General features: G+C 40.3%; 1 protein-coding gene across 2 annotated transcripts; it reads left to right on the top strand.

Moving 5' to 3' along the window:
• Positions 1 to 35: 35 nt before the first annotated feature.
• On the top strand, positions 36 to 24,409 carry QTRT2 (queuine tRNA-ribosyltransferase accessory subunit 2). Of its 2 annotated transcripts, none has more exons than XM_028166408.2 (9): positions 36 to 211; positions 6,538 to 6,758; positions 7,507 to 7,562; positions 9,273 to 9,349; positions 11,286 to 11,498; positions 15,399 to 15,598; positions 17,760 to 17,911; positions 19,860 to 19,977; positions 22,105 to 24,409. In XM_028166408.2, the coding sequence occupies exons 2-9, from the start codon at positions 6,559 to 6,561 to the stop codon at positions 22,121 to 22,123; spliced, it is 1,035 nt and encodes a 344-aa protein (XP_028022209.1). In that variant the 5' UTR covers positions 36 to 211; positions 6,538 to 6,558; the 3' UTR covers positions 22,124 to 24,409. The 2 variants fall into 2 exon arrangements, with proteins under 2 accessions (XP_028022209.1, XP_007181966.1); XM_007181904.2 differs by having other exon boundaries at positions 21,945 to 24,409.
• The last annotated feature ends 1,712 nt before the right edge of the window (positions 24,410 to 26,121 follow it).

Below are 26,121 nucleotides of genomic sequence, written 5' to 3'. Positions count from 1 at the left end.
GGTAGCAGTCCCTCGGCCTTGCAAACACCAAAGCTCATTTTCAATTACCTTTGCCTTTTCCTGGCGCCCGGTGATGACGCAATGCTCCCTGATTGGCTCTGCATCGGAGGCGGTGGTTCAGGGAGCCGAGAATTCTGAAAGCTGGACACGTGGTAGCGAACGGCGAGGAGCTTAAGGGGTCTCAAGCCTAAAAAAGTTGGGAGGTTTGCAGGTAAGTGCTCCCTTTCCCTGTTGGTGTGGGAGCTGCTACGCGTAAGGGGAGGCTGCTGCGAGAGAGTCGCGTCGCGTCTAGATGCTTCCTGGTTGTGTTGCGGTAACTGTGATTGTACTCGCGCCATGTCTCTTTCATTTTTCTGGGTCGCCTGGTGGATCCTGGCTTCTATAAATCCATATTCTCCCAAATCGTGTGAGCCTTACCGCATCTCAGAGAGAAAAGTGTCTCCTTTCGACCGGGCTCTGCTTAAAGGTCAAGTTTCCGTGCGCAAGTTTTTTCTAGACTCCCCAGGATGCTTGGGAGGGTTGGACCGATCTCGAACACCTGATATAAACGCTTCGCGAGGTCTGGGGCCCCTGGAGACGGCCCATGGAGTGAAGCTAAATCCATCGTTATTGACTGAGCCTAGGTGTTCCCGGGGACAGTCCATGCTGGGATATGTAGGTTCATAAGGCAGGGTAGAGATTTAGACCCAGCTACTTTGTAGTTGTATGACCTTACGCAACTTGTTTAATAACTTTCGGACCCTCGATTTACTCATCTTTAAAATGGGAGCTATAGTACCTAAATCATTAGAGTGTGGTACCCATTAAAAAATCAATGTATGTAGAGAACTCTGCCAGGAAACGTAAACTGAAATAGACTTGAGATTTGTCAAAAAGATCAGGGAAGCTGTGCCCTCAAGACTACTGCAGCAATCACAGGACCTGTTCTGTAACTTGAGTGTTCATCAGAAGGGTGATGGTAGATTAAATTGTGTTACATCCAAGCTATGCAATATCATGAAGTAGTTATTTTAAAGGGTAAGTTAAATTCTGTGTCTCTTCTTCAGGAAAAATATCCGTTGTGTATTCCTGACGAAAGCAAATTTCAGAGAAGTGCTTATAGTATAGTATATTTGCATGTTTTTAATTAAAAAACACCCTTTCCCATACAAGTATATTTAAATGTTTGTGTGCATATATAGAAAGGTTGTAGAGGTTGGAGGATGGATAGAGGCAGAGAAGGGAAATAAAGGAAAACAAGAACAGTAATAACAATATAGCGAAATGGAAAATATGACTGTAACATTATATCTTAACATTACAGTTAATATATAAACGTTGCATGTGTTTATGGACAAGATGGGACTTCTAATAGACTACCAGCCTATTAGAGTACAGCCTCTAAAGGCAGACTTCTACGATTTAAGTGGCTCTGCCACTTTGTAAATGGTGACTTTTTTAGCCTCAGTTTCCTCATCTGTAAAATGCCCATAATAATAGCATCTGCCTTAGATTGACATGATAGTACATAATAGTGGAGTTAACATGTGACTAACAGGACCTGATACATAGTAAACAACCAATAAATGTTGCTACTGTTGTTGTTATTTCTTTAAATAGGTGAAACTAATTTAACTTTTATTGTGATTACTGACATATTTGGACTTAGTCCTGCCATCTTATTTTGTATTTTCTATTTTTGATGTGCTTTTTGGTCTCTTTTTTCCCCCTTAAGTATTAACCAAGTTATCTTTATCCTTCCCTGCCCCTCCCCAGCGGGTTTGGGAATTATCCATTTTCAGTAATCTTTTAATGCTTACTTAAAAATTTTTAACACGCATACTTAAAGTTTAACATTATTCATGATCTCTCTCCTCCTCCCAAATAGTGTAAGAATTTTAGAATAGTACCTCTGAATAATCTCCTCCTCATCTTCCGTTACTAGTTTCTAGAATTTGAGTCCATCATTTCTATATGTCTTTCTTAGTCAGCTCAGTGCACCATATTGTTTAGAAGTCCTTCAGACTTTTTTTGCATGCATATACAGACAGTGTACAGTGTGTGTTTGTGTGTGCATATTTATAAATATATATATGCAATTTTTCTTTTGCAAAAAATATGTTCACCTAAGCCTGCTCTTTTCCCTCAGTGTATTGTGGCCATCTTTCCATGACAGTCTGTAGAGAATCCATTAAGAAACATTAAAAAATCCCTTTTTTCCTAAGGGAATGGAAGGAGGGGAGAAATATGTGGCAATGGAAGTATTAAGATACGTACAGTGCTGCCACAAGTGCAGGGAATCTTGGTTAGCCCTTGTAAAAGCATAGATCTACTTGTCCTTAAAGTGATTAAGAGTTTTTCCATTAACCATTATTTCCAAATGGCTCTTTTAATGGTTTTTTAAGACTTTACCAGGAAGTGAAAATGTAGATGTTTGTATATTGAGAAAAGCACAACCCCAGAAATCTTAGAAGAGACTCACAACAAGTGAAAGGGAAAAGGGTAATGATATGAAGCCAAATAAAAACCAGTTAATATTTTGGAGACCGTTAGTTTGTTTCTTGAGAACTTTGCTTGGATCAATAGACTATATCACTCCAAAAGCATGTTTTAAAAATATGTACATGAGGGCTTCCCTGGTGGCGCAGTGGTTGGGAATCCGCCTGCCGATGCAGGGGACACGGGTTCGAGCCCTGGTCCGGGAGGATCCCACATGCCGCGGAGCAGCTGGGCCCATGCGCCACAACTACTGAGCCTGTACTCTAGAGCCTGCGAGCCACAACTGCTGAGGCCCGTGTGCCTGGAGCCCGTGCTCTGCAACAGGAGAGGCCACCGCAATGAGAGGCCCGCGCACCGCAGCGAGGAGTGGCCCCTGCTCACCGCAACTAGAGAAAGCCCACGCGCAGCAGTGAAGACTCAATGCAGCCAAAAATTAAAAAAAAAAGTACATGAATATGTATATGTGTGTATATATTATATTCACATTACTCCATAATAAAAACTTTTTGTGTTCAAGCCCCTAGAAAAAAGGTGCAATTATAAAAACACTAACCACAAATTGATCAGTAATGAGGAAAGGAGAAAGCTGGGTTCAAAGCTGGACAAAGTTGCATGTTATTTTTTAAATGTTGATTTCCAACTAAAGTACATTCTCTGATGCTTTCCTCAGATTTCTTAATATTTGCATTCATCCTCACAATACACAGAATCACCAGTAACAATTTATCTATTATAATACTTTTCTTTAGACACATTTGTCTACTTTTCCTTGCTTATACTTTTTCCTTTGATGCCGTGTCCATTTACTGTGATTAGGGTAGGACTCTTAAGAAACCCCGAACAGCAGAATGTGAGTACATAGCATCAGAGTCCCATACTGTGGAGAGAACCAAGTGGGTATTTCTCTCCAGCTGACCTAGTGGGTTCAGTACACTAAGCTAAGGAGTTTCAATTTCATCCTTAAAGTTATGGAGATTAAACTTTTGTGCATTGTATCTAAGAGCATGGTGGCTGAGGTCCTCTAGAACTACAACGGACCTGTAATGACAGACCTTGGGTTAAGAATGAAGGAAGCTATTTCTTCGATTGAGGAAAGAGTGGGAAGAGGAGATATGCATATACAGACATTGTATTACTCTCACTTCAAAGATGTAATCAAAAGCTCAGGCCTCTTGGCAGAGACCTGGGTTCTAGACTAAGTCTGATTAATCTTGCTTAGCCTCAGATTTGTTATTGTGGAATGGCAGAGCGGATGATGAAGTTCATGAGGAGCTCTCAGTTTGGCGTCTCTGGTAGTAATGGTCAGACTTCACTATTTTCAGCATTTCTAAAGTCCAATGGCAATCATACATTACCTGGGATGTTAAACAGAGGTTTATTAAAGCACTGCGGTTTGTTGTTTTTACCTGGAATTGAGTTAACTTGACATGGAAAAGCACATTATCTCATGCTTGTCAGCAGCTTTGATTGTCAATCTTTTATGTTATTTATTAATAAACTGGAAAAATGAAAGGAGGGTTTGATGGGGAGAGATAATAGTAAAAATTGGTAGCATTCTAGAATCCTAAACTTCATTTTTCACACATCCTAGTTTTATCCTATGAAGGCTCTTCCTACTTTTATATGGATTTAATTTAAAATACAACTCGTGTGTACATTTAAACTCTTTACAAAACTTAAGCAGCTCAGATGAGACAGAATTTTTGGAGTAAGGGGAGGAACCAGCAAATTCTTCTCTCTAGGCCTTTCTGAAAACACACGGGACAATGCAGTTTCTTCCATTCTCAGATGTATGTGAGGGTAGTAAGCGCTAAGTTGTTGCAGTATTAGTAATCTTGGTCCATTAAATTTTCATTAGTTCTTATTTATGTTTCAAAAACCTATTGTTCCATATTTGTTTATCAATAAGTGATTGATTAGTGATTTTAATAGTCAGAATAATAGGGTTGATTCATTAACTTTGAAGTGAATTTCTTACTTTCGTGCTTCCCCCGCTTCAGTTCTCTAGAACTTACTTAGATTGCAAAATACATTCTTTAACTTTGCTACAAATGGCTTCCAAGCTCTGTTAGTTTAAAAGATATTTATCACTTGAAACCAGAAGGTTATGTGTATTATTTGATAAATCAATAAGAAGTATGAGGGACTTCCCTGGTGGTCCAGTGGTAAAGAATCCACCTTACAATGCAGGGGACACAGGTTCGATCCCTAGTCAGGGAACTAAGATCCCTCAAGCCTGCGTACCACAACTACTGAGCTCGCACACCTCAATGAGAGAGCCTGTGGGATGCCCACGCGCTCTGAACCCCGTGAACCACAACTAGAGAAAACCCGCATGCCACAACTAGAGAGAAGCCCGCGCGCCGCAAGGAAAGATCCCGCATGCCTCAACGAAGATCCCGCGTGCCGCAACTAAGACCTGATGCAGCCAAAAGTAAATAAAATAAATAAATAAATAATAAATAAATCTTTTTTTTAAAAAGGAATATGATTGTATAAACTAATGACTCTTCTTTTGTATTGTATTTTCTATATCACCTTCTCATTAGCCTGTAATTTTATTTATTTTTTTGGTATAAACTTTCTTTTATTTTAGCAGTTTTAATGTGTAATAGCATGGCTTTAAAAAAATAGCTTTTATATTACCCTTTGTTAAAACATAATAACTTTTTTCTCTTAACACTCTCCATTTCTGTGGGTTCCAGTGAGACATTTTATCTTTGTGATAACTTGAAATAATGAAGGTAGAGTCACAGAAAATTGACCAGCCTTTCCCCAAATACTTATACTATTTTTTATAATTCATGTTTAACATGAAATCACTTATTGAACCATACGGAAAGTAGTTATTCTTTTTTCTAAAATTCAAAAGACTGTTAACTATTTTATTTCAATATAAAAATTTATAACTCCCAAAAAAGTAATATTTGCATTCCTGAATATTTTTTAACTAACGATAAATAATGCTTATTTATTTGGTAACATCTTAAACAATGGTTGACTTTCAGCGTGTGGTTTCGTATAATGCTTAAGAGGATAGGATCTAAGGTTGGAACCTCTCAGAGAGCTGTATTAATTTATCTATTAATAAAACTGGGCCTAGCCTAACTGGCAAAAATTCCAGAGGGTATGGTATCAATACTTGCTGCAGAGACGCTGGTATTTCAAAATGCTGGATATCCAGTGACATTTTGCAAATGATTTGCCATGCCTGGTTACTAAGTTTTACAGGGCATTTAAAGAAGTGGGGCCCAGGATTTGCTTCACTGAATAATAATTAATTAACACAGTCCAACAAAGTAATTGACCACGTTTTCTGATTTTTTCCCCTGTGTATCTGTGGAATTTAGAAAGTATATCTTTTTTGTTAATCAAATATTTTTCCTTCCCAATTATAAGAGTAATGCAACGTTGCTTACGAATTGCATGGATACGCCACACAGTTTCTCACCTCTATTTGGACACCGTATAAGAGCAAAGTTGGAGAATAATCCCACCTCTCTGACATAACCTCTGTGTATCTTTTGATGTATGTTCTTCTGTATATTTTAATAAACAGCAGAATGCTGTTTTGGAATCTGTTTTCTTCATTTAATTACATATTAGGAAAAACTGCTATGTTGCCTAGTATTCTCTCAAATTAGAGAAAGAAAAAAAATGGATCAAATCAGTAATCAGTATTTCCTAAGCAGTATGACCTTTCTCTATACACATTTTCATGGCTGAGAGCAATCCTTGGCTTCACAGTGCTCTTTCCATGATTAGTCTTTACTTCTGTCCTTCTGCTTGTTTGGTTTCCATCAGCTCAGACAAAATTTCCATGACTGAATTTACATGTGGTTGATGTCATCATATTGTGCTGGGACTTTGGGGAAGATGTCTTATTCTCTCTCTGTCTTTTCCCATTCCCCTATTCCTGATATCTAAAAAAATCCTAGACTGGAAGTAACAACAAACATGCTATCTTTTTTTTTTTTTTTTTTGTAGTTTGCTTGGAAAAATGTTTAGCTTTTAGATGTCATGGAACTCCTTCTGAATGTAATGTACTTTTCTTATCAGGACCTAGAGGAACCCCTTAGGATGAAGCTAAGTCTTAACAAGGTGGTTAATGGCTGTCGCCTAGGAAAAATAAAAAACCTAGGCAAAACAGGGGACCGCACCATGGACATTCCAGGCTGCCTTCTGTACACCAAGACTGGCTCTGCCCCACACCTGACCCATCACACGCTGCATAAAATCCACGGGGTTCCTGCCATGGCTCAGCTTACACTGTCATCACTGTAAGTATGAGACGTGATCGTTCACATGTCAACCCTGGCAGCAGCTTGGTTACCTTAATAAGGTGTGGTAAAGAGGAAGACTTTTTTGCTTACGTGCAAAATGTGTAGGTTTTTTAGAATGAAATCAGAAGAGAGATATCAAATATTATACATCATCTGGCCCTAATCTGGAATCATGGGCCAGACCTCCATGATAGAGCTGCTTCACTTTTCCATACCGCCCTCATTGCCACTGCTCCCAGGGGTGACAGGGCTTGGAATGCTCTATGAGGGCTAAACTTGGAACCTAGGGGCTGTCTTCACGCACCAGCCTCAAAGTTTTCTCTGTCTCTGCACATGTTCTACTCTAGGGAAACAACTAATGGAGTGAGATCATTTTGTGTAATGTACATACTGACCTCATCCCTAATTGAAGAATCTGCTATAAGATCAAATAACTCTGTAAGACTGTGTTAATAACAGTGATTTTAAAGGGACAAGGGAAAGAAGAAAATCTAGATATTCTGAGGCCGTTGCTCTTTGCCAATTTCTCCTCTCACAGAACCACTTGCAAATTGAAGAGCTTTGCTCTGGCTAATGAACCCAACCTAATGAGTGGGGGACTCTTGAATAATGGTGTACTTGGTTGTTTGAGACTACATTTACTGTCATGTAGCTTGTTTGGGTGAGAAGAGGGTTTCAGTTGTTGCATAGAGTATCTGTAGAATGATTCGTTATTATGTTACATAGTTTTCTGTTTTGCTTACAGGGCAGAACATCATGAAGTCTTGGCAGAATATAAGGAAGGAGTTGGAAAGTTTATAGGTAAAAATTAATCAAGTTATTTGTGTGTGCCTTGTGGTGTATTAATTTGGAGGTTGGAGATGCTGTTTATTCTTTGATCCTTCATTCATACATTTATTTATTCATTAATTTAATAAGCATTTAATGAGTATCTAAGAACCAGGAACCCCTTTGAACTGGGGATTCAAAGATGAGTGGGAAACAATTGCTGCCCTCATGAAGCTCAGAGCCTAGTTGGGGTAAAGATAAACAGGTAATTCTAGTAGAGTGTGTTGACTACATCTGCAGGATCAGGTGTAGATACATGTATCGTGAGAGCCCAGAGGAAGGAACACATAACCTGCTGTTGGGTCCACGTGGAAGGAGGTCAGAATAAAGGAAGGATTCTTGACAAAGAAGATGAGGGGGCGCCTTAGCTGGGTCAAGGAGGAGTAGGAGTTAGCCAGGTCAGGAGGTGGGTGCAGTGGTGGTGGGAGACAGGTGTGGGCAGACACTCCAGGCAAAGAGCAAAGACCTAGAGGTGAAGGACTGCATGGGACACACCTAAGATCCAAAGCAGGCTTGTCATGTTTGAGCCTAAAACATAAGGCAGAGGATGAAGAATTTATATTCAGCTATATTCTGATATGTGAATATTTTCTTCTGTTCCAGAAATAGGATTTTGAATGCTGATATATGTGTCCATTTATTTATAGGAAAAGCTTAGCAGGGACAGCCAGAGAACCAATTCTTCTATAGACCATTTTCTTTTGAAGCTTTTTCCCAATATCTAGGACTCACTTAAATGAATGAAGATCCTGCTTCCATTGGTTATTCAGTCCTCTGCTTCTGAGGGAAACTGCATGATGACTTGGTTGTCACAAGGGCCTGTGTTTCAGTAGAGGAATTTATATAATATCGTTTTCCTTGATCTGAGACCAATTTTAATAACCAGCTTTAAAGTATACAAGAGTATAATTAAGTGAAAATAGCTAATATAAGCTTTCTAGAGATAATTGTAATAATTGAAATTGTAGACAATAAGGTGGAGAACTGCAGAGATTTTTGTTTGCTTTATATTTTTGGTCTTTTTTCAGCAAAATTCTATTTTTTTTTTCTTATGAAAATGCAGCATATGAAATTTAAGTACATATGGCTTAGTAAACTTTTTTTGGATTTTTTTTTAAAACAACTATCTTTTTGATTAAAGAACCTAAGAAACTGGCATCTTGAGTAAATGAAACTTATTGAAAATGAGATCCATTTGCAATGTCCTGCAGCTTTTCTATAATTCTGCCCCTAGGGACCCATGGTGTGGGCTGGATTTATTATTAATAAGATTACCTATTGACTGTATAATTTCATCTTTCCAGTAGCTAGTTCCCCTTGGATAGTGCCTAGAATGACCATACTTGATATTAAATTCTTCAAAGCAAATCAAGTAGGGTCAACATATCATTAAACACTTTCATTGTATCATACTTCAGGTTATACCTTTCTTTTGTAGCAACTCACTATGTCTTTAGACATGAACCTTTATGTTTAATTCTTCTTTTAGGTTAGTAGGTTTCAAAGTAATCTTTTCATTCATGTTGACAGGCCTCCTACAATTCTAAGGTAAAGTATGAGCAATTTATTGTGTTTTAGACTTGCTTTATCCAGCAGTACACATTATGAAGCTGCTCTCTGTTACAACACAGTGTAATTTTTGATGTAAGTGCTCTCAAGGGTTCTTTTTTTATGTTTATACAGGCATGCCAGAATCACTCTTGTACTGCTCCCTGCATGATCCAGTCAGCCCTTGCCCAGCTGGTTATGTAACAAATAAGGTATGTTCTCAGAAGGTCCTCCAAGGCTGAAGGTTTTTCTCAGGAAGTCAGCCTATGGGATCTCTCAGATGCAAGGATCCCACTGCTTGGGATGCTGACCCATTCCAGACCCCTTTATGCCTTCTCTTTATTTCTACGACTATAGTGGGATGGTGTGGTTTATAGGAGTTAGAATGGGGCAGCCCAAGGATGAGGTTAAGGTAAGGACTGTATCCTCAGCTTTTTCATTGTTGCCAAAAATTTGGGAGTAGAGAAAGGTCAAGTACACGCCAAAAAAAGAAATTGCTATGATGGTAGAAAACAATAGTCTTTTGATACCATGCTTTATTTGAAGTTTTAACAACCTCAGGAATAGTGGGGAAAGTTGCTGATGAGTGTTATCACATGTATAACTATATATAGTAGAATCTCAGTATAATACTGCTGTTTAGAACAGAATTTGAAAAAGCCGGAGATTTTAGCTAGTGAAAAACAGTATTCAAAGGACTTCCTTAAAAGTTTTAACCTGAGATATGGCCCCATTGCATTGTCCCTGAGGACAGCATTCTGGAAAAGCTTTAGTATATATTGCCACTTTACAAACACAGTTACTTTTCCTGCACCCACTTTATTGATATGAACAATATCTATTAATCTTACCTAAGATAACTATTTTAAATTTGTCTTCTGTTTTACACTTCTTTTCATTTTGTAATTTGAATTCAAAAGAAAATATTTCGACCTCGGTTGTCTCTTCCATTTATAAGGGAGAAAGTATTCATTTAAACAGTGTTCTTATGCCAGAATAAAAAGATTGTATGTGGCCCCGCATTTATGTCCATCTCTTCTAAGAAGAGAGATGCTGTAGGGAAAGGAATAACCAAAGGAACATATAGAGATTCTTGTGTACTATGGGATTTATGTCTTTGCACATGTTTCTGTATCTAACTCAATCTAGTAAACACTTATTAAACATTAATAATGTGTGAGGCCCCAGACTGTGCGTTTGGGGCACAACCATGAATTCAGATACTCTAGTCAGACATATATACAATGGTGTGATAAGGGCTATCTTTTCTTTTTCTTTCTCTTCTCTTTGTTTGTTTATTTATGGCTGTGTTGGGTCTTCGTTGCTGCGCACGGGCTCTCTCTAGTTGCAGCGAGCAGGGGCTACTCTTCGTTGTGGTGCGTGGGCTTCTCATTGCAGTGGCTTCTCCTGTTGCAGAGCACGGGCTCTAGGCATGCGGGCTTCAGTAGTTGTGGCTCGCGGGCTCTAGAGCGCAGGCTCAGTAGTTGTGGCGCACGGGCTTAGTTGCTCCACGGCATGTGGGATCTTCCCGGACCAGGGATCAAACCCATGTCGCCTGCATTGGCAGGTGTATTCTTAACCACTGCACCACCAGGGAAGCCCCAGGGCTATCTTTTCTATGAAAGAAATAAATACAAATTGCTGAAAGAGCTTATAAGAGTGAGCAATTGATTATGCCTAGTAACGTTTGGGGAACACAATAGAGTAGATGGTATTTGAACTCTTATGTCTTGAATAGTATTTTACCAGGCAGAGAAGTAGGGGAAGGCCATTTCAGTCAAAAGGAACAATGTGATCAAAGACAGAAGAATTAAAGTCTATGGTGTATTCAGGAACAGCAGGGGGCGGGGGAGAATAGAAGACTGGGCTTCTGGAAAAGTAATTATAGAATTCTGAGTGCTAACTCAGAAGTTGGCTTGTGTGGCCATTGAAAGACTTTATCGGAGTCCCTCTGAGCTATCAGGTCCTTAGAGAATTTGGAATATAGTATAGGAAACCTCTTTACCCACCGTGTCTAGGATATTGAATTGCCACCCTCTCTCCATCTGTAAAGAAAAATTGAGTCCAGGATTGCTTTGCTCATTTTATTATTTTCTTTTTCTTTGCATGTTACTCTTCCTAATCCCTCATCGTCTTGTCCCATGGCAGTCAGTGTCTGTGTGGGGTGTTGGAGGACGAGTGGAAATGACTGCCTCCAAGTTCATGGCAATTCAGCAGGCCCTTCAGCCAGACTGGTTCCAGTGCCTTTCAGATGGAGAGGCAACTTGTGATGAAACCACTTCCATAAAAAGAGCCAGAAAGTCTGTGGACCGATCGCTTCTATTCCTGGATAATTGTCTGAAGCTACAGGAAGAGTCAGAGGTAAAGCTGTGCCCCTCACCACTCCTTTCTCTTAGAAACTCTTGCTAATTTACGTTCCGTGTTACCACCCTTTCTGCTCCTACTTCTTCTGTGTTCCTCATTTCTTGGTCTCTTACTCTCACCTGATTTTTTTCCTGATTGTTTTATTGCTCTTTAGGATTCTGTCTTAGGCTCTCTTTTCACCCCTCACTATTTGTTCTCCCCAGGCAGCTCCCCTTAGTTTTAATTGCTGAAAATTCTAAAATTGTGTGTGTAATGGAGATCGCTCTACTTAGCTTCAGAATTACATAACCACAGGCCTTTGCTGGGTTCTGTCACTAGAGTATTCCTCACGTGCACCTCAAACTCAGAGATAACCAAACTCGGTATCTCCCCTCCTCACACCTACTCTTCGTTTGGCTCTCCCTCAATACGCTGTCTCCCTTTGTGGCAGCCCCCAGCTCCTCAGCCCATAGATTTGAGTCTTTCAAGACCCCTTTTAATATCCAAGTAATATTCAGTTTTTCACTCCACCTTGGTTCCAGTTCCCTAAATAAGTCTGGAATGTGCCCCTCCCCAGCCTTCTTATCTCCTTAAGGCACAGTCACCTCATCATCTCATGTGCTGGGGAAGATGAAGCTGTAGCAGTGAATAAAGAATTTTTTTTTAATCTATATTTATGTATTTATTTTTGGCTGCGTTGGGTCTTTGTTGTTGTGCGCAGGCTTTCTCTAGTTGCAGCGAGTGGGGGGCTACTCTTTGTTGCTGTGCGCGGGCTTCTCATTGCAGTGACTTCTCTTGTTGTGGAGCACGGGCTCTAGGCATGCGGGCTTCAGGATTTGTGGTTGTGGCTCATGGGCTCTAGAGCGCAGGCTCAGCAGTTGTGGCACATGGGCTTCATTGCTCTGCGGCATGTGGGATCTTCCCGGACCAGGGATCAAACCCGTGTACCCTGCATTGGCAGGCAGACTCTCAACCATTGCACCACCAGGGAAGTCCCTGAATAAAGGATCTTGATAGCAGAGTTAATAAAGCTGGAAAAGGAAGTGTTCATTAGGAGAGAACAGAGGAGGTGGGAGAACAGGAGATACGATCAGAGGAGAAGCTTTCAGTGTCTGATCATTTATGTAGAGTAATCCTGAGCAACAGGTGGGCCCCACTATGGCAAAAGCACACGGAGTTTCAAAAACATCATTACTTTGAGTTTACCAATAAAAAATATAATTTGGCTAATCAAGTTAATATACATGAAATAATTAGAGGATGCTTACTTGTCGTTCTTAATAGAACTCTCTGTATGTGCAGTAAGGGTCCAGCGTGGGACCATTGCTGTGGGTCTGCACTGTTAGCTCTGCGAACAGTTGTTTGCTAGCAATTGTTTTGAGCCAGTAATTATCCTTGTAGTAAAAGTAATGTTTGGATGAGGAGAAAGGAGGACAGGGCGCGTGACGGAGCATGATTATTAGATGAGCCTCAAATCCCTCTTCTGTGTTAAGTCAGCCTGACCATTTCACATTATTTCTGTGTGTTGGTCAAATGCAGGGGTCCCTCTCTGTACCCCTTATGCTTACGCTATTGTCTTGACATGATTATTGATAGTGTCCCCTTTTACTTTTAAATGTGTCCCATTTTAGACAATAAATTATATGGTTATACGTCTTACACCCGTGAAAATGAATTTCCCAGGTGGGGCTGTACCAGTCACGGAAAGGGGCCGGCCATGTAACCGTCTGCTTTGTATGTCTGCATACATCTTTTCCTCTTCCTGTGATTTCTTCCCCTCTTATTCACTGGCTCCTCTTACTCTGAATGCCCTTAAATATTGAAGCTCCCCAAGGTTCTGTTGTCGGCTTTCTTTCCTTCTCCATGTACTCCCTAGGCCAGGGATGGCAGATGAGTTTCATCCCAAGGTGCTTGGAGCTGCGCAGCCAGGCGAGGGCGGTCTGCTGGCTGGCTGTGTCTGCCATGGCAGCAGGCATGGGGAGTGGCAGCCCTGTGTCAAGCACCTACCGTTCTCTCTAGGCTGGGCAGTCACACTCTATATACATATCCCTGACTTTCGGTCCGTATGTTCAGTGGCTGATACCTCAAACCCAGAATGCACAAAAGAGAATAATCATCTGGCCTCCCCCTCCACTGTTTTCTTAGGATTCCCTGTCTTTGCTCTTCTCGTCATCTCCCTGGACTTCTGAAATTGGAGCCAGGAGTCATCCTAGATTTTTGTCTTCATCCTCTCCCCAGGCAACTAATCGGTCAGGTTGAGTTGATTGTACCTCCTGATGAGCTTTCAAATCCTCTCTCTCCTCTTCACCCCACCGCCACTGCCTTAGTCCAGGTCTTCTTCCTCTTTCCCTGGATGATTAAAGTCGTCTCCTACTACCCCATCCTACCCTCACCCTCATTCATTCTCCACGCAACAGCTGAAGTGCCCTTTCTGGAGGAGTGGTCTGACTGTGTTCCTCCTGCTTAAACCAAAAAGCAAAATTCCCTCTTTATAGCCTTCCAGGCTCCCTCCCCATCCCTCTCTTCCACCAGAGAGCCACTGTTGATTGGTGTTTTTCCTTGCAAACCTTATTTTTTACAGTTGCATACACATAACTATTACATATATGCATGCCTCTATGTGGTTTTTTTACATGAATATGATCATCTATTCAAAAATTTGCTTGTTTTTGTTTAACGATATCTTGAAAGTCTTTTCCTGTCAATGTATATGTTAATGTATGTTCTGCTTTCTTTTTAAAACAGCTATATAGGAAGCCTACTATGAACATATTATATTGATACTTTACTTAAGCCTTTACTCTATTGATGGATGTTTAGCATGTTTCCAGTTTTTCATTACTCTAAACATCTTTCGCAAATAAACCTTGGTGCATATGAATGAATATATTCGTAGGAGATATTCTTAGAAGTGGAATTTTAGGATATATAAAGATAAAAGCATTGACGTTTTCATAAGTGTTATCTACTTGCCCTCCCAAGAGGCTGAACTAATTTTTATTCTCTCTAGTTATCAGGGTATATAAGTGCCATTTCTCTAACACTTTTACCTCTGCTATGTTGCTATCTGTCTTTTAACTTTTTTGTCGGTGTGATGGGCAAAAATGGTATCGAATTATTTCCAGTTTTCATTTCCTTACTTTTGAGGTTTAGTAAGCTCTCCGGATATGTACGGGGCATTCACATTTGTTTTTCTGAAGTTCATAGTCACATATTTGCCTAGATTTCTATGGGGTTGTCATTTCCTTAGAGGATTTGTTGGAGCTTTACCTATGGCGTAGACATTTATCTGTTCCTCCAAAGAATAAGTTCCCCTTTGTCTTTGTTGATAGTATATTTCACTAGGGAATTTTTAATGTTTTTGTACTCAAATATGTCTGCCTTTTCCTGTAAGCTTTAGCTTGCTTTGAAAGGCCTTCCTTATCTCAAGACTATAAAAATATTCAACCTATTCTTCTAATACTTGTATAACTATATTTTTTATGTTTAGATCTTAGGGCCGTCTGGAATTTATTTTTGAGGATGGTGTACAGTAGTAATTTTTGTTTTATCTTTTTCCAAATGGACAGTCAGTTGTCCCAGCCAAACAGTTTTACAGTTCCTAAAGTTATTTCTAACTAAGAGATTTAGAAGTAACCTAAGGTAGACCAGGAAAGCCATTTATAGAAATTAAAACTGTTGCTTTTGTTCTTTTCCTCTTATACCTGCTTGGTGTGTGCTTAATTTAATCTAAGCTAAAGCCTGATTAACTATGTTGATTGCCTCAGCTTCTCTTCAGTCTTTTCTTCCCTTTTTGAGTGGCTTTCAAATTGTGTTCTTTGGAGCCCTAAGGGTTCTTAGGAAGGCGGTAAGGCTCATTTAAACAAAGGTCTCCACTACTGGAAACAGTTAAAAGCGTTCAATCCTTTCTCACCTTAGGTCCTCCAGAAAAGTATGATCATTGGAGTGATTGAAGGTGGAGATGTGATGGAGGAGAGGCTGAGGTCAGCACGAGAGACAGCCAAGCGGCCTGTAGGTGGCTTCCTTCTGGATGGCTTTCAAGGGACTCCAACAACCCTGGAGACTAGACTGCACTTGCTGTCATCAGTCACTGCGGAGCTACCGGAGCACAAACCGAGGCTAGTGTTCCGTTAGGGTGCAGGCTGAGCCTGGTGGGCTGCAGAGCAGGGGTGCTGCCGAAGGTGTGGTATGCAGTCTGTACATGGGTGTGTCTTTTGATGTTTTGATTATGTTCTTTCTGGGCTGAGTCTGCTGAAGCAGACTGTGGAGGAAGTTTCCATCAAGGCTGTCTTGCCTTTGATTTCAGAATGTGGACCAGAGGACACTGCCATGTGAATTAGTTTATTTGATCCTCATTATAAGTGAGGGCAAGTGTTATACTGGTTCCCCTCATTCTTGTGCCAATTGTAAATATTGTTCTTTATTCACTATAACCTGGTGCCTGGGGACAGATATAAAGTCATGTGGAACCCTGGCCTTAAGCAAGGAAAGTTGAGGACAGACCTGGGATGCCTAGTGGAATGAAGATGGGTTCCGTCAATAAGGACCTTTAAGAAGTTCTTAGATTTGAGGCAGGTAGTGAGTGGTATTATTTTTTGAAATCAAGGTCACTGGCAACCCTAGTGGGGTTGGTTCTTTCCATCAATCACAGGATTCATTATGTGCTGGAGAGAAGAGTGATCTGCAAGATTCAAAGCTAAAAATCCCCAAGTTTCTGAGTATAGCCAATGTCTTATGAGACTATCCAAATTTTTTCTTTTTTTTTTTTTTTAAACTGTAGTCTTTTATCCCAGTTGGTATGAATATGCGTGCTTTTTTCCTACAGATATATTAAGAGGTTTGATTATGGGGTGCTGCTTTATACCCCTTGGGCTGCTGGATATGTATATGTAATTTTACTACTCTTTAAAAATTCCAGGTATAGCTTGCAGTTAAGTATATGAATCTCATGTATACCCTGCTGAATTTTTATTCGTATATATGCTTGTGTAAACAGCAGCCAGAACAAGATATTGCCATCACCCCAGCCAGCATTCCCCCCGCCCACCCCCACCAGCCCCAGTGTTATCCCAGCTCTCTGTGTTCATTGCTTTCCCTCCTGTGCTTATTTCGTTCTGGTGCAGATGATAGTTCAGCACTAGTATTTCTAGTCATTTTCTGGACTTCTTTTGAGTTAAGTGCTCACAGATGTCTGTTACTGGATTTGAAAGCTGGGATTGTTTTTCTTTCTATAAGTGTGTAGAAATGCCAGCTTCAGTTGGAGAGGAGTTCTAAAACATGACATTACTTGAAGGAAACTGTAGTCAGAAAAACCAGCATATATTTAAGGGTTCTGGTTGTTTAATATTACATAAGCCTTTTTTTGGACTTCTTTTAGAAATCAGGGAGTCTATAAGCTTTTCTCTGCCAGTGTGTAAAAGGGACTACGAGTAGAAAAACAAACATAAAAAATAGCAGCCAGCCAGCCCTCGTCTAGTGCATTTCCCCATCTTGTTTTAGTGGCAAAACCTGGTTGAATGTTATTAACACTCTCAGAAGTCATTACCCATTGCCTCTGGAAATACCATCTCATTCTACCATGCAGACATTTTATTAATGGAGAAAATAGAAAAAAGCATAAAGAAAGCTGACTAGATTCTTAGAGCCTATGGGCAGAGTTGAAATTCCGAGAGCAAGAATTGCTTCGTAAATGAACCTATGAAGAATACAGTAGATAAAAATGTCTTTCTTGAAGCAATTATGAAAAAGAATTATAAGCAAAATACAGTTAAAACATCGAAGAGTATTTGAAGGGGAAATAAAGCACACAGCTTTGCACTAAAAAAATCTTATGTAGCGGTTAGAAAGACTACAAAGTTCAGTCTGAGACTACGGAGGTTATTTCAGAAGGGATGAGAAGGGAAGGAAAACTAACCTTTGTTAAGCTTCTCTTTGGGGCAGAAACTACACTTTGTGCTTTTGCGAATATGTCATTAATCCTTACAACCAGTCTGTGAGGTGTGTATTCTTGCTCTTGTTTTTAAAATGAGAAAACTAAAACTCAGAAAGGTTAAGAAACCCTCCCAAAGTAACAAAGCAAGTAAATAAATGGCAGAGCTGGGATTCTGGTCCAGGTCACTCTGCCTCCAAAGCTCTATGTTCTTTCCACTACACCTCCTTATCTGCTGCCTGCCACACTAACCATGATTTTTATTATTATTACTGTTAATGCCCTCTGGAAGACTCTCTGATTTCATTCCTGGCATTGTTCTTATGTCACTGTTCATATTATTTTCACAGGCTCATCTGCGGTGTTAGCCAGCCAGATGAGGTGCTCGAGTGTATTGAAAGAGGAGTGGACTTATTTGAGAGTTTTTTCCCTTATCAAGCAACAGAGCGGGGATGTGCCCTGACCTTCAGCTTTGATTACCAGCCGAATCCTGAAGAGACATGTAGGTCTTTTGAAGTTAATCTCTGTGTTACCCTTAAATTCTCTCTATTTCCTATCAATTTTTGCCTTGAGTTACAAGCCAGAAATATGTGCATACTATAAAGCCGGCCTTTTATAAAACTATGTCTTTGTGTCTTATCTGTCCGCCCTGGCATGTTGGCACGCAAAACCAGGCACTTAATACTATACACATAGCTCATCAATGTTAGGAAGTGATTTTGTAGTGAGCAGAACCAAGAAAAACAAAACCTCTTCTATTAACAACCTGAAAAAAGAGCATTCAGAGTGAATAGTGATGAAAATCTAAGAAAAGAAAACCTTTGAACTGCTTGGTAAAAGTTAATTTGTTTTTTCACAAAAGAGTTCTTGTCTGCTTTTTGCAAACCCCATGCTATTAATATACAGGGAGTCTCATCCCCTCTGATCCTAGTGTTACTTTTGCTTTTTTGGTTTTTTATACATACTGAGATGTGAAAGCTGTTTTCCTCTGCTAATGGTGCTTTGAAGCACTGCCATTTTCTTTTATTGTTTAGTTATTCAGAAGTCAAGAAAATCAGTTTCAGATTCTAACATCTAACTGGCAGTAGAAAAGGAACCAGGATACAGACTTTGGGTTGGGGTCCCTTGAAGTGTCTGCACAGTGTTTCAGGAGAATGTTGTGTGCCTGGTCTTCCGTCTGGCCTTCAGAGTGTGCTTTCCATTCTCTCCTCCTGCTCTCCGTTGAACTCTTGCTCTATCACCGCCAACCTTAAATTTGAGTAGGGCCAGAGACTTCTTTAAGGGTTCATTTTATTCCCCACAAGTGATGAAAATTTCATTCAGAATATGTTACACTCCTATAAAGCAACTTAAGCATTAATCTAAATGGAATTAGTTCTAGAAACAAAATCAATCAAGTTGATCAAATTCTTATATAGAGGAGGTCAATTTTACTGTCTTTTAGACAGACTAGAACGTAATGTATATGGATAGGCATACCATAAACACTTTATACATGTTCATGACTTCATTTACAAGTGAAATTATCTCTGCCAGGACATAGGTGACTGATAGGCATTCTGTACCGTGAATATGCAAAACTCTACAAAGAACATGATATTGAATTCTCTGGAACAAACACGTTCCTTTTGGGCCAGAGAAAGCCAAATTTCTTTATGATTGGGAAAACTGAGTTTGAACATTTTTATGCAAGTATTATGAATCACATTTGTGTACGTGTGTGTATAGTAAATTGAGGCTTTTTGCCAATTACAAAGTGAAAATTCCAAAGGAATAAGTTGCATAATGTAGGCAGCAATTCCCCCTAGTAACACCAGTTACTATGCAAAGAGCCAGCTGCTCTGAAGAGAGGCAAGTAGATAAGTATTTCTGGTGTTTCTCTTGCAATTCCAGGAATGTTCTTTCTTAAAGCAAAGAGTTCAAGGGAACAACTCAAGTCCCCATTTAACCCTGGATCATCTGAGCTCCCTGGAAGGCCAGAGTCTCCATGCAGAATACATAAATTAAAACCATATTCTACTTTTAATCTGTTTGGAACATAGGCAGTTACAAAGCCCAATTAATTTGCATGTACATTATAATAAGACATAACTCCAACACACAGGCACACACACACACACACACACACACACACACACACACCCACCCACCCACCCACCCCAGCTGGTTTTTTAAAATCATTCCTTGGCAGTAAGATTATAAGGTATATACTTGTAACTACTATTCACTTAGACATAGTTGAATCTCCAAGTTTTGATACTATAGATAATAGGTCATTGATCATCTTGTTATATATTGCTTTTTTTTTCTTGTGCTATTTCCTTCCGATAAGTTCTGAGGGGTGGAATTACAGGGTCAAAGGGCATGAAATAGTAACTAAAATAAAATTCTCCCAATGGCCACTCTTTATCTGATCTTCATTCAAGACTTTTTGTTGGTTTGTCCTTTAGTATTGCAACAAAATGGGACACAGGAAGAAGTAAAATATGTGGATCAAACAAAGAAAAGTAAAACAACCAGTTGCAACCAAGAAATGACATCATTTGAAATTAATCTGAAGGAAAAAAAGTAAGGAATTTTTTTTAAGTATGGATTTTGATTTCTGACTTTTTAATTTCAGTCTGTTTTGAAAGTTTATATAACTGTTCCCTTTTCAGTTCATGACTTCATAAAATATTTATAGTTGGATATTGTTTGGGCCTTCTCAAATTCAGTGCCAGCAGTACTCTTTTTTTCTGAAGATGAATTTGTGTACTTTGTCTTGTCAGAAAACTGAGGCTAGATAACTGTTGTTTTAGAAGAGCTGTCAGAAAAATTAGACCAGATCCATTGTTTGGTGTTCTTTACTCCTTATGATTACTTTAAATAATAACAGTGTAAAATAAGGATTTCAAGATAAAATATTACGACAAAATTTTTAAATTTTAAGGAATTTAAGCCATCTTGGTTATACACAGATTATAAATCTTAAATAAAATACTTGCCTCTGGAAAGACTGAACTAAGATATCTTATAACTTTGTATTTGGCCAAAAGTGGAAATAATCAGTGAACCAGTGAGCTGGTTTTCTGTGAACTTGGTATACTCACTTTAATGCTGGGGTGTTTTTGGTCTTACGTAAAGGGACATTTTAGGGACTCAGACTTATTTATGTCTATCTAGTAACAGTACAGACTTTAAAATTTATGAAAGAATATGAAATTCCTAGTTCTTATTTCTATAGTGATTTCTTGATTGTAGGTCTGTAATGGTGATGTTTATCACATTTGACTTCTTGAAAAATAACCAAGGAGATTCATTTCCATTTTTAAAAAGCTAGGGTAATATAAATGGTTACTACTAAAATTCACTTTACATTATAGATATAATTGGAAACTGCGGTATTTTTATCATCAGCACTAGAAGTTTTGGAGATTTGGCGTTCAGATTGTAGCCTTGCTTGTGACTGTGTGACCTTGGTCAAGTCATTTAACTTCTTTTTAATAGCTGATAGAAGGTAGCACGTATATAGTGCTTAGCATGTACCTAGCAGTGTCCTTTACTATATTAACTTATTTAATTCTTGTAACAACTCTATTAGGTAGGCACTGTTACTACCTTATTACATTTCAGATGAGAAAACAAAGACACAGAGGGAGGTTAAGTGACTTTCCCAAGTGAGTTGTGAGCCAGGAACCAGCCCCAGGCATTGTAGCTCCATAGCCCTCCCTCTTAAACCCCTTGGCAGTCTTCACTGGTAAAGTGATAGGAAAAATACCTATCTCGGGCTTCCCTGGTGGTGCAGTGGCTGGGAGTCTGCCTGCTAGTGCTGGGGACGAGGGTTCGCGCCCTGGTCTGGGAGGATCCCACGTGCCATGGAGCGGCTGGGCCTGTGCGCCCCAACTGCTGGGGCCTGCGCGCCTAGAGCCCGTTCTCCAAAACGAGAGGGGCCGCCGCGGTGAGAGGCCCGCGCACCGCGGCGAGGAGTGGCCTCCTCTCGCCGCAGCTAGAGAAGGACCGCGTGCAGCAACGAAGACCCAATGCAGCCAAAAATAAATAAATTTATTAAAAAAAAAAATGCCTGTCTCCATGGGTGGTTGCAGAGATTAAATGAGACAGTATATATAAAAGTTTTTTGTAAACTGCAAAAAGCTATGCAAGTAAAAGGTCATATCATCTCTTCTAATATTAGCTCTGGTGGCAAGTGGGAGAAAAGTGTCATTCATCAGAACAGTGTCTCCTAACATTTTTGTGTGCCTTTGCAGTGTGACTAACCCTGCTCAGCAGGAGGGAGCGAGCACGTGACTCTTCTGCCGCTCCTTGGTAAGCCTCAGTCTAGGAGGCTGTATCCATCTGAGGAAGACTCCTGAGTCTCCTGGCCCATTGTCCTCTCTGTTAACTTTTGACCACATTGCCGTCTTAAGCAGGTGCCTGGCACTACGTTTGCCAGTTGTGTTACTAACGATTGGTTACGTGCCCTCAGAATAGGTTAGTCTAGGTTGTCGAGGTCTTGTTTTCCTCACTTTCTGGAATATCGTTGTAACTTCCTTCCTCAGGTACCAGGAGGACTTTGATCCGCTCGTGAGAGGGTGTCCCTGTTACTGCTGTAAGAATCACACTCGTGCGTACATCCACCATCTGCTGGTGACCAACGAGCTGTTGGCTGGCGTCCTGCTTATGATGCACAACTTTGAACACTACTTTGGATTTTTCCAGGCCATCCGGGAAGCACTAAAAAGCGACCGACTGGCACAGTTGAAAGAGTTCATCCACAGGCAAGCATCTTGAGACCTGGTACGCATAACTGACTGTTCACATTGAGCCTGCACCACGGTTGTAATGTGGGAAGAAGAGAGCAGGAAGTGATCTTCACTTTAATCACTTATATTTGAGAATGAAGTCTACTCAAATAAGGAACATCTGTACTGTACTCTGCCCACCTGAGGCTAAAGAGACTTCTTACGACTGAGATGACCTAGAATGACCTAGATTGATCAGAAAGAATTGAAACCTGACCTTGAATATTTCTGCGCTAACCCCTTTTAGTCAACAGAGATTCGTTTAGTCAAAGATAAAAGTTTTAGATGTGAAGGGACAGCCTTGAAGTGGGGATGATGAGAATCTGAGGGTTCACTGAGTTGGATTGGAGCTTGAAGGGAGTTGATTGGTCATGAGTAGCATGACCTCTGTGGACACATGCCTGTTGACCAAGAAGGAATTTGTCTGATTCAAGAGTTTTCTTCATTTTAATCCTTATATTCTCAGGGGTCTCTTTTGGACACTTGTGCCTTCCAAGCTGTCCTGGCAGTGCAATCAACCAGAAATGACTCTTGTGATTTAACCACGCTCACATCTCCATGGAATGTGGAGCTCACACATTGCTCCAATGACCAGTTGGCCCAGGGCACACTCTTTGTTTGACCCTATGGTCTTTCTGTGACTTGTCTCACTAGAGTCAGCGCAGTTGTCTATTAGGAGCTGAAAGTTTGCCTAGCTGCTTTCATCTGGTCGTACAGATCCACTGTGGTCTGCCTTTTAGTCTCATTAAGAGTCGAACCACATAATAACTGGAGCTACGTCACCTGGGGAGATTCAGTCACCGTGTGTTCACTTGGACGGAGCCCTGACCTGCCAGTTAGAGGATTGGGTTTCAATTCTACTCAACTATGACACTTGGGCAATCACTTAACTTCTCCATGCCTGTTTCCTCCTGAACAAATGGGGACAGGCAAAGTGAATAGTACTAAACGAATTTCTAAGGTTCCATCTAGCTCTAATATTTGGGGAACAAGAAGTTTTAGATTGGAACCATAGCTTTATGTGTATCCTTGTTTATTGATCACTATTGGCCTGATAAAAAATGCAGTGGTGCCAGGAGTCGGGCAACAGTAGAGATATTTGAGAGCCTAAAAACGTTTAGCCTGTGGATTTTAAAGTGGTTGGTAAATTGGCATCAGCAGGTCCTGAGGCTGGGAAGACCTTCGCTGATCACCTCTGATTCTCTGAATTTTTTTCTGCTCTTGTCAAAGGAATGACATTCATGTTGATGGTGTGACAGGTGATTTTTATTTTCTTTGTGCTTTTCTATATTTGTCAAGTTTTCTATAAGAATACACATACATGCACGTTTCACACATAGTTTTTATAAAAACAGCAGAACCAAAAAGATGCCTTTGTCTTGTTTGTAGGGGTATAAAATATATTTATTTTACATTCTTGTCCTACATTTTTCTATTTGTTCATTTTAGTGGGCATTACTGAACCTTGTTTTTAATTATTATGTGGTTACTATATTTTTATATGTAGGGTGCCCATCTATACTGTTTTCTCTTATTAGTGGTTTAAGAACGTCCATGAATTCCAAAGCTCATGAATTCCAGAATTCATGGATATTCTTACAACCTCTTCTCCAATTAATGGCAAGGATACTTATGAAAGACAGAGTTTCTGTTCTCAAGAATCTGCTTGTTTGGGGCTTCCCTGGTGGCGCAGTGGTTAAGAATCCACCTGCCAATGCAGGGGACACGGGTTTGAGCCCTGGTCCGGGAAGATCCCACATGCCACGGAGCAACTAAGCACGTGTGCCACAACTACTGAGTCTGCGTGCTGCAACTACTGAAGCCCGTGCACCAAGAGCCTGTGCTCCGCAACAAGAGAAGCCATCGCAGTGAGAAGCCTGTGCACCTCAACGAAGAGCAGCCCCTGCTCAACGCAACTAGAGAAAGCCTGCGCGCAGCAACGAAGACCCAATGCAGCCAAAAATAAATAAATAAAATTTATTTTTTTAAAAAAATCTGCTTGTTTTGAAATATATTGGTTTGGAGTTGTTCATATGTTTATAACTCCTGTTCAGTGCCAAACCCATTGTTGGAGGAGTATTAATAAATATCCCAGAATCCATATAAAATTTATGAGTTTTCTGAAAATTCTGTCCAACTTTGTCCATTTTTTCTGGGTCTTTTTCTTATTAGCACATTTGAAAAAAATGTTCCTTTCCTTTAATGTAAATCTATTAAGGTCAATAGCCAATAAACATTTTTAATTAAAAAAATATACTAGTCTGGTTTCCTGTAAATAGTAATGAGTCTATTAAACAAAACGTTAAATTTCCATGGTATCAGAAATGCTCTCCATTAGAAAAGAATTTTTCTACACCTATTCCATCTGTAGTCATTGTTTTAAGTGCACTCACACTAAATGCAGAATCCAAGAAAGAGATTCAGGGATGCACCTGTCTTTTTACATTATATAATCAAGGGCCTTAAGGCTATGCTAGCGCATAATAAAAAAATAATATTCGCCACAATCTATGGAGTACTTTTACTGTGCCAGGCACCTTAGTAAATGCTTTCCACACATATCTCATTGACTCTTAGAGCATGGCTGTGAGGTGTTGATACTATTATTCCTAGCCTGAGTTTCGGGAAGGTTGAGTAGCCTGCCTGAGGGCCTACCAGGAATTTCTGGAAGGTTGAGTAGTTTGCCTAAGGACCCACCACTAGTCAGCTCCCAGGTTAGACTTGGCGCCATCTGACTAAAACCCAACAGTTACCCATTGCACTAGCGTCTTCCTGGTGGCTTACTCCTGAGTTGAAGGGGCTATGAGAAGTGAGGACTGAAGAGATGGGCCTTCTGGCCCCGAGGTGCGGGCTGCTTCTGGAGCTTTGCTGCAGCTCAGTCCTGGTTCCCACTCTTCCACTGGAGACTAGCTGGCCCTGGCCTGTGTGGCCCATGGTACCATGTTGGCACCTGTAGGTCTGTAGGTGCTCAATGTGAGTTGCCATTCCACGTCCCCCAATCCTTCCTGACCCCAGTTTGGGGACTGTAATCACACCTTGAATGGTTTCGAGAGGGTTTCTGTCTGCGATCAATTAAAGTGGACTCTTGGGGAATCAATAGGAGTCTGAGGTTTCCTATATGCCTTGGGGGAAGGATATTTTATTATTCTCTGGGAATAAAGGGAAAAGATTCCTTTAAAACATTTTTCAAACTAAATACTTGTGTAATTAAAGCATTTTAATAAAAATTTCAAACAAAGACCATCAGAAGGTCAAGATTAGAGTGTGTAAGCAACCATCTTCTCCAGGAAGCTTTTTCCTGTTGAGGCAGCTTGGAGCTCACTGAGAAACCACAGAGTTAAATGATTATCCTGTGCCTTCCTAATTAGGAACAGGCTGTTCTCTGCAGTTTGATTAGTCTCGCTGGTAGCGATGGGATTACAGCTTATTAAAACTGACAGTGCTGTGGAGGGCAGGGAGCCAGGAAGGTCAAACTTACATGCTGAGCCAGCCACCAGCAAGGCTCTGCCTTTACCTGAAGGTTTGGTGTAAATGGCATTCATCCTAATATTCTTTTTCATTTCTTTTATTTTTTTCAACTGTCAAGTCTCTTCCTCATTTTACACCTTTTCTCTCTCTTCTTCCTCATGGGAGTCCCTGACTTATGACCATATAACCCAAATAACAGTTGGCCAAGCCAGAAAAGCAAGCCCAGTGTAGGCAGTGTGAAGTAGGGAAAACATACATCCTCGTTGTTCACAACAGTCCTGGTTTATGTCTGTGGTCCAGGCGTCATTACTAACAGCACCCCCTTTTACTCTCAGAAGTGCCCTGTTTGGACAAGTTATATGGTCACCCTAATGTGAGTGGTGGGGATGGTCAAAGTAGAGAGCAGATGCCCCATCTAAACAGGACAGCTGCTACCCACCTCTTGCTAACTGCTGCTGTGGGTCTT

Source organism: Balaenoptera acutorostrata, chromosome 4 (assembly GCF_949987535.1).
Source record: "Balaenoptera acutorostrata chromosome 4, mBalAcu1.1, whole genome shotgun sequence".
Lineage (NCBI taxonomy): Eukaryota > Metazoa > Chordata > Mammalia > Artiodactyla > Balaenopteridae > Balaenoptera > Balaenoptera acutorostrata.
Note: the sequence above shows the minus strand (reverse complement) of the source record. Positions and strands in the feature narration are given on the sequence as shown.

Coding starts and splice junctions, on each gene's coding strand:
- QTRT2 (XM_007181904.2), top strand. CDS start 6,559: ATGAAGCTAAGTCTTAACAAGGTGGTTAATGGCTGTCGCCTAGGAAAA. Junction 6,759..7,506: donor CAGCTTACACTGTCATCACT/GTAAGTATGAGA, acceptor TTTTGCTTACAG/GGCAGAACATCATGAAGTCT. Junction 11,499..15,398: donor AGCTACAGGAAGAGTCAGAG/GTAAAGCTGTGC, acceptor TTCTCACCTTAG/GTCCTCCAGAAAAGTATGAT.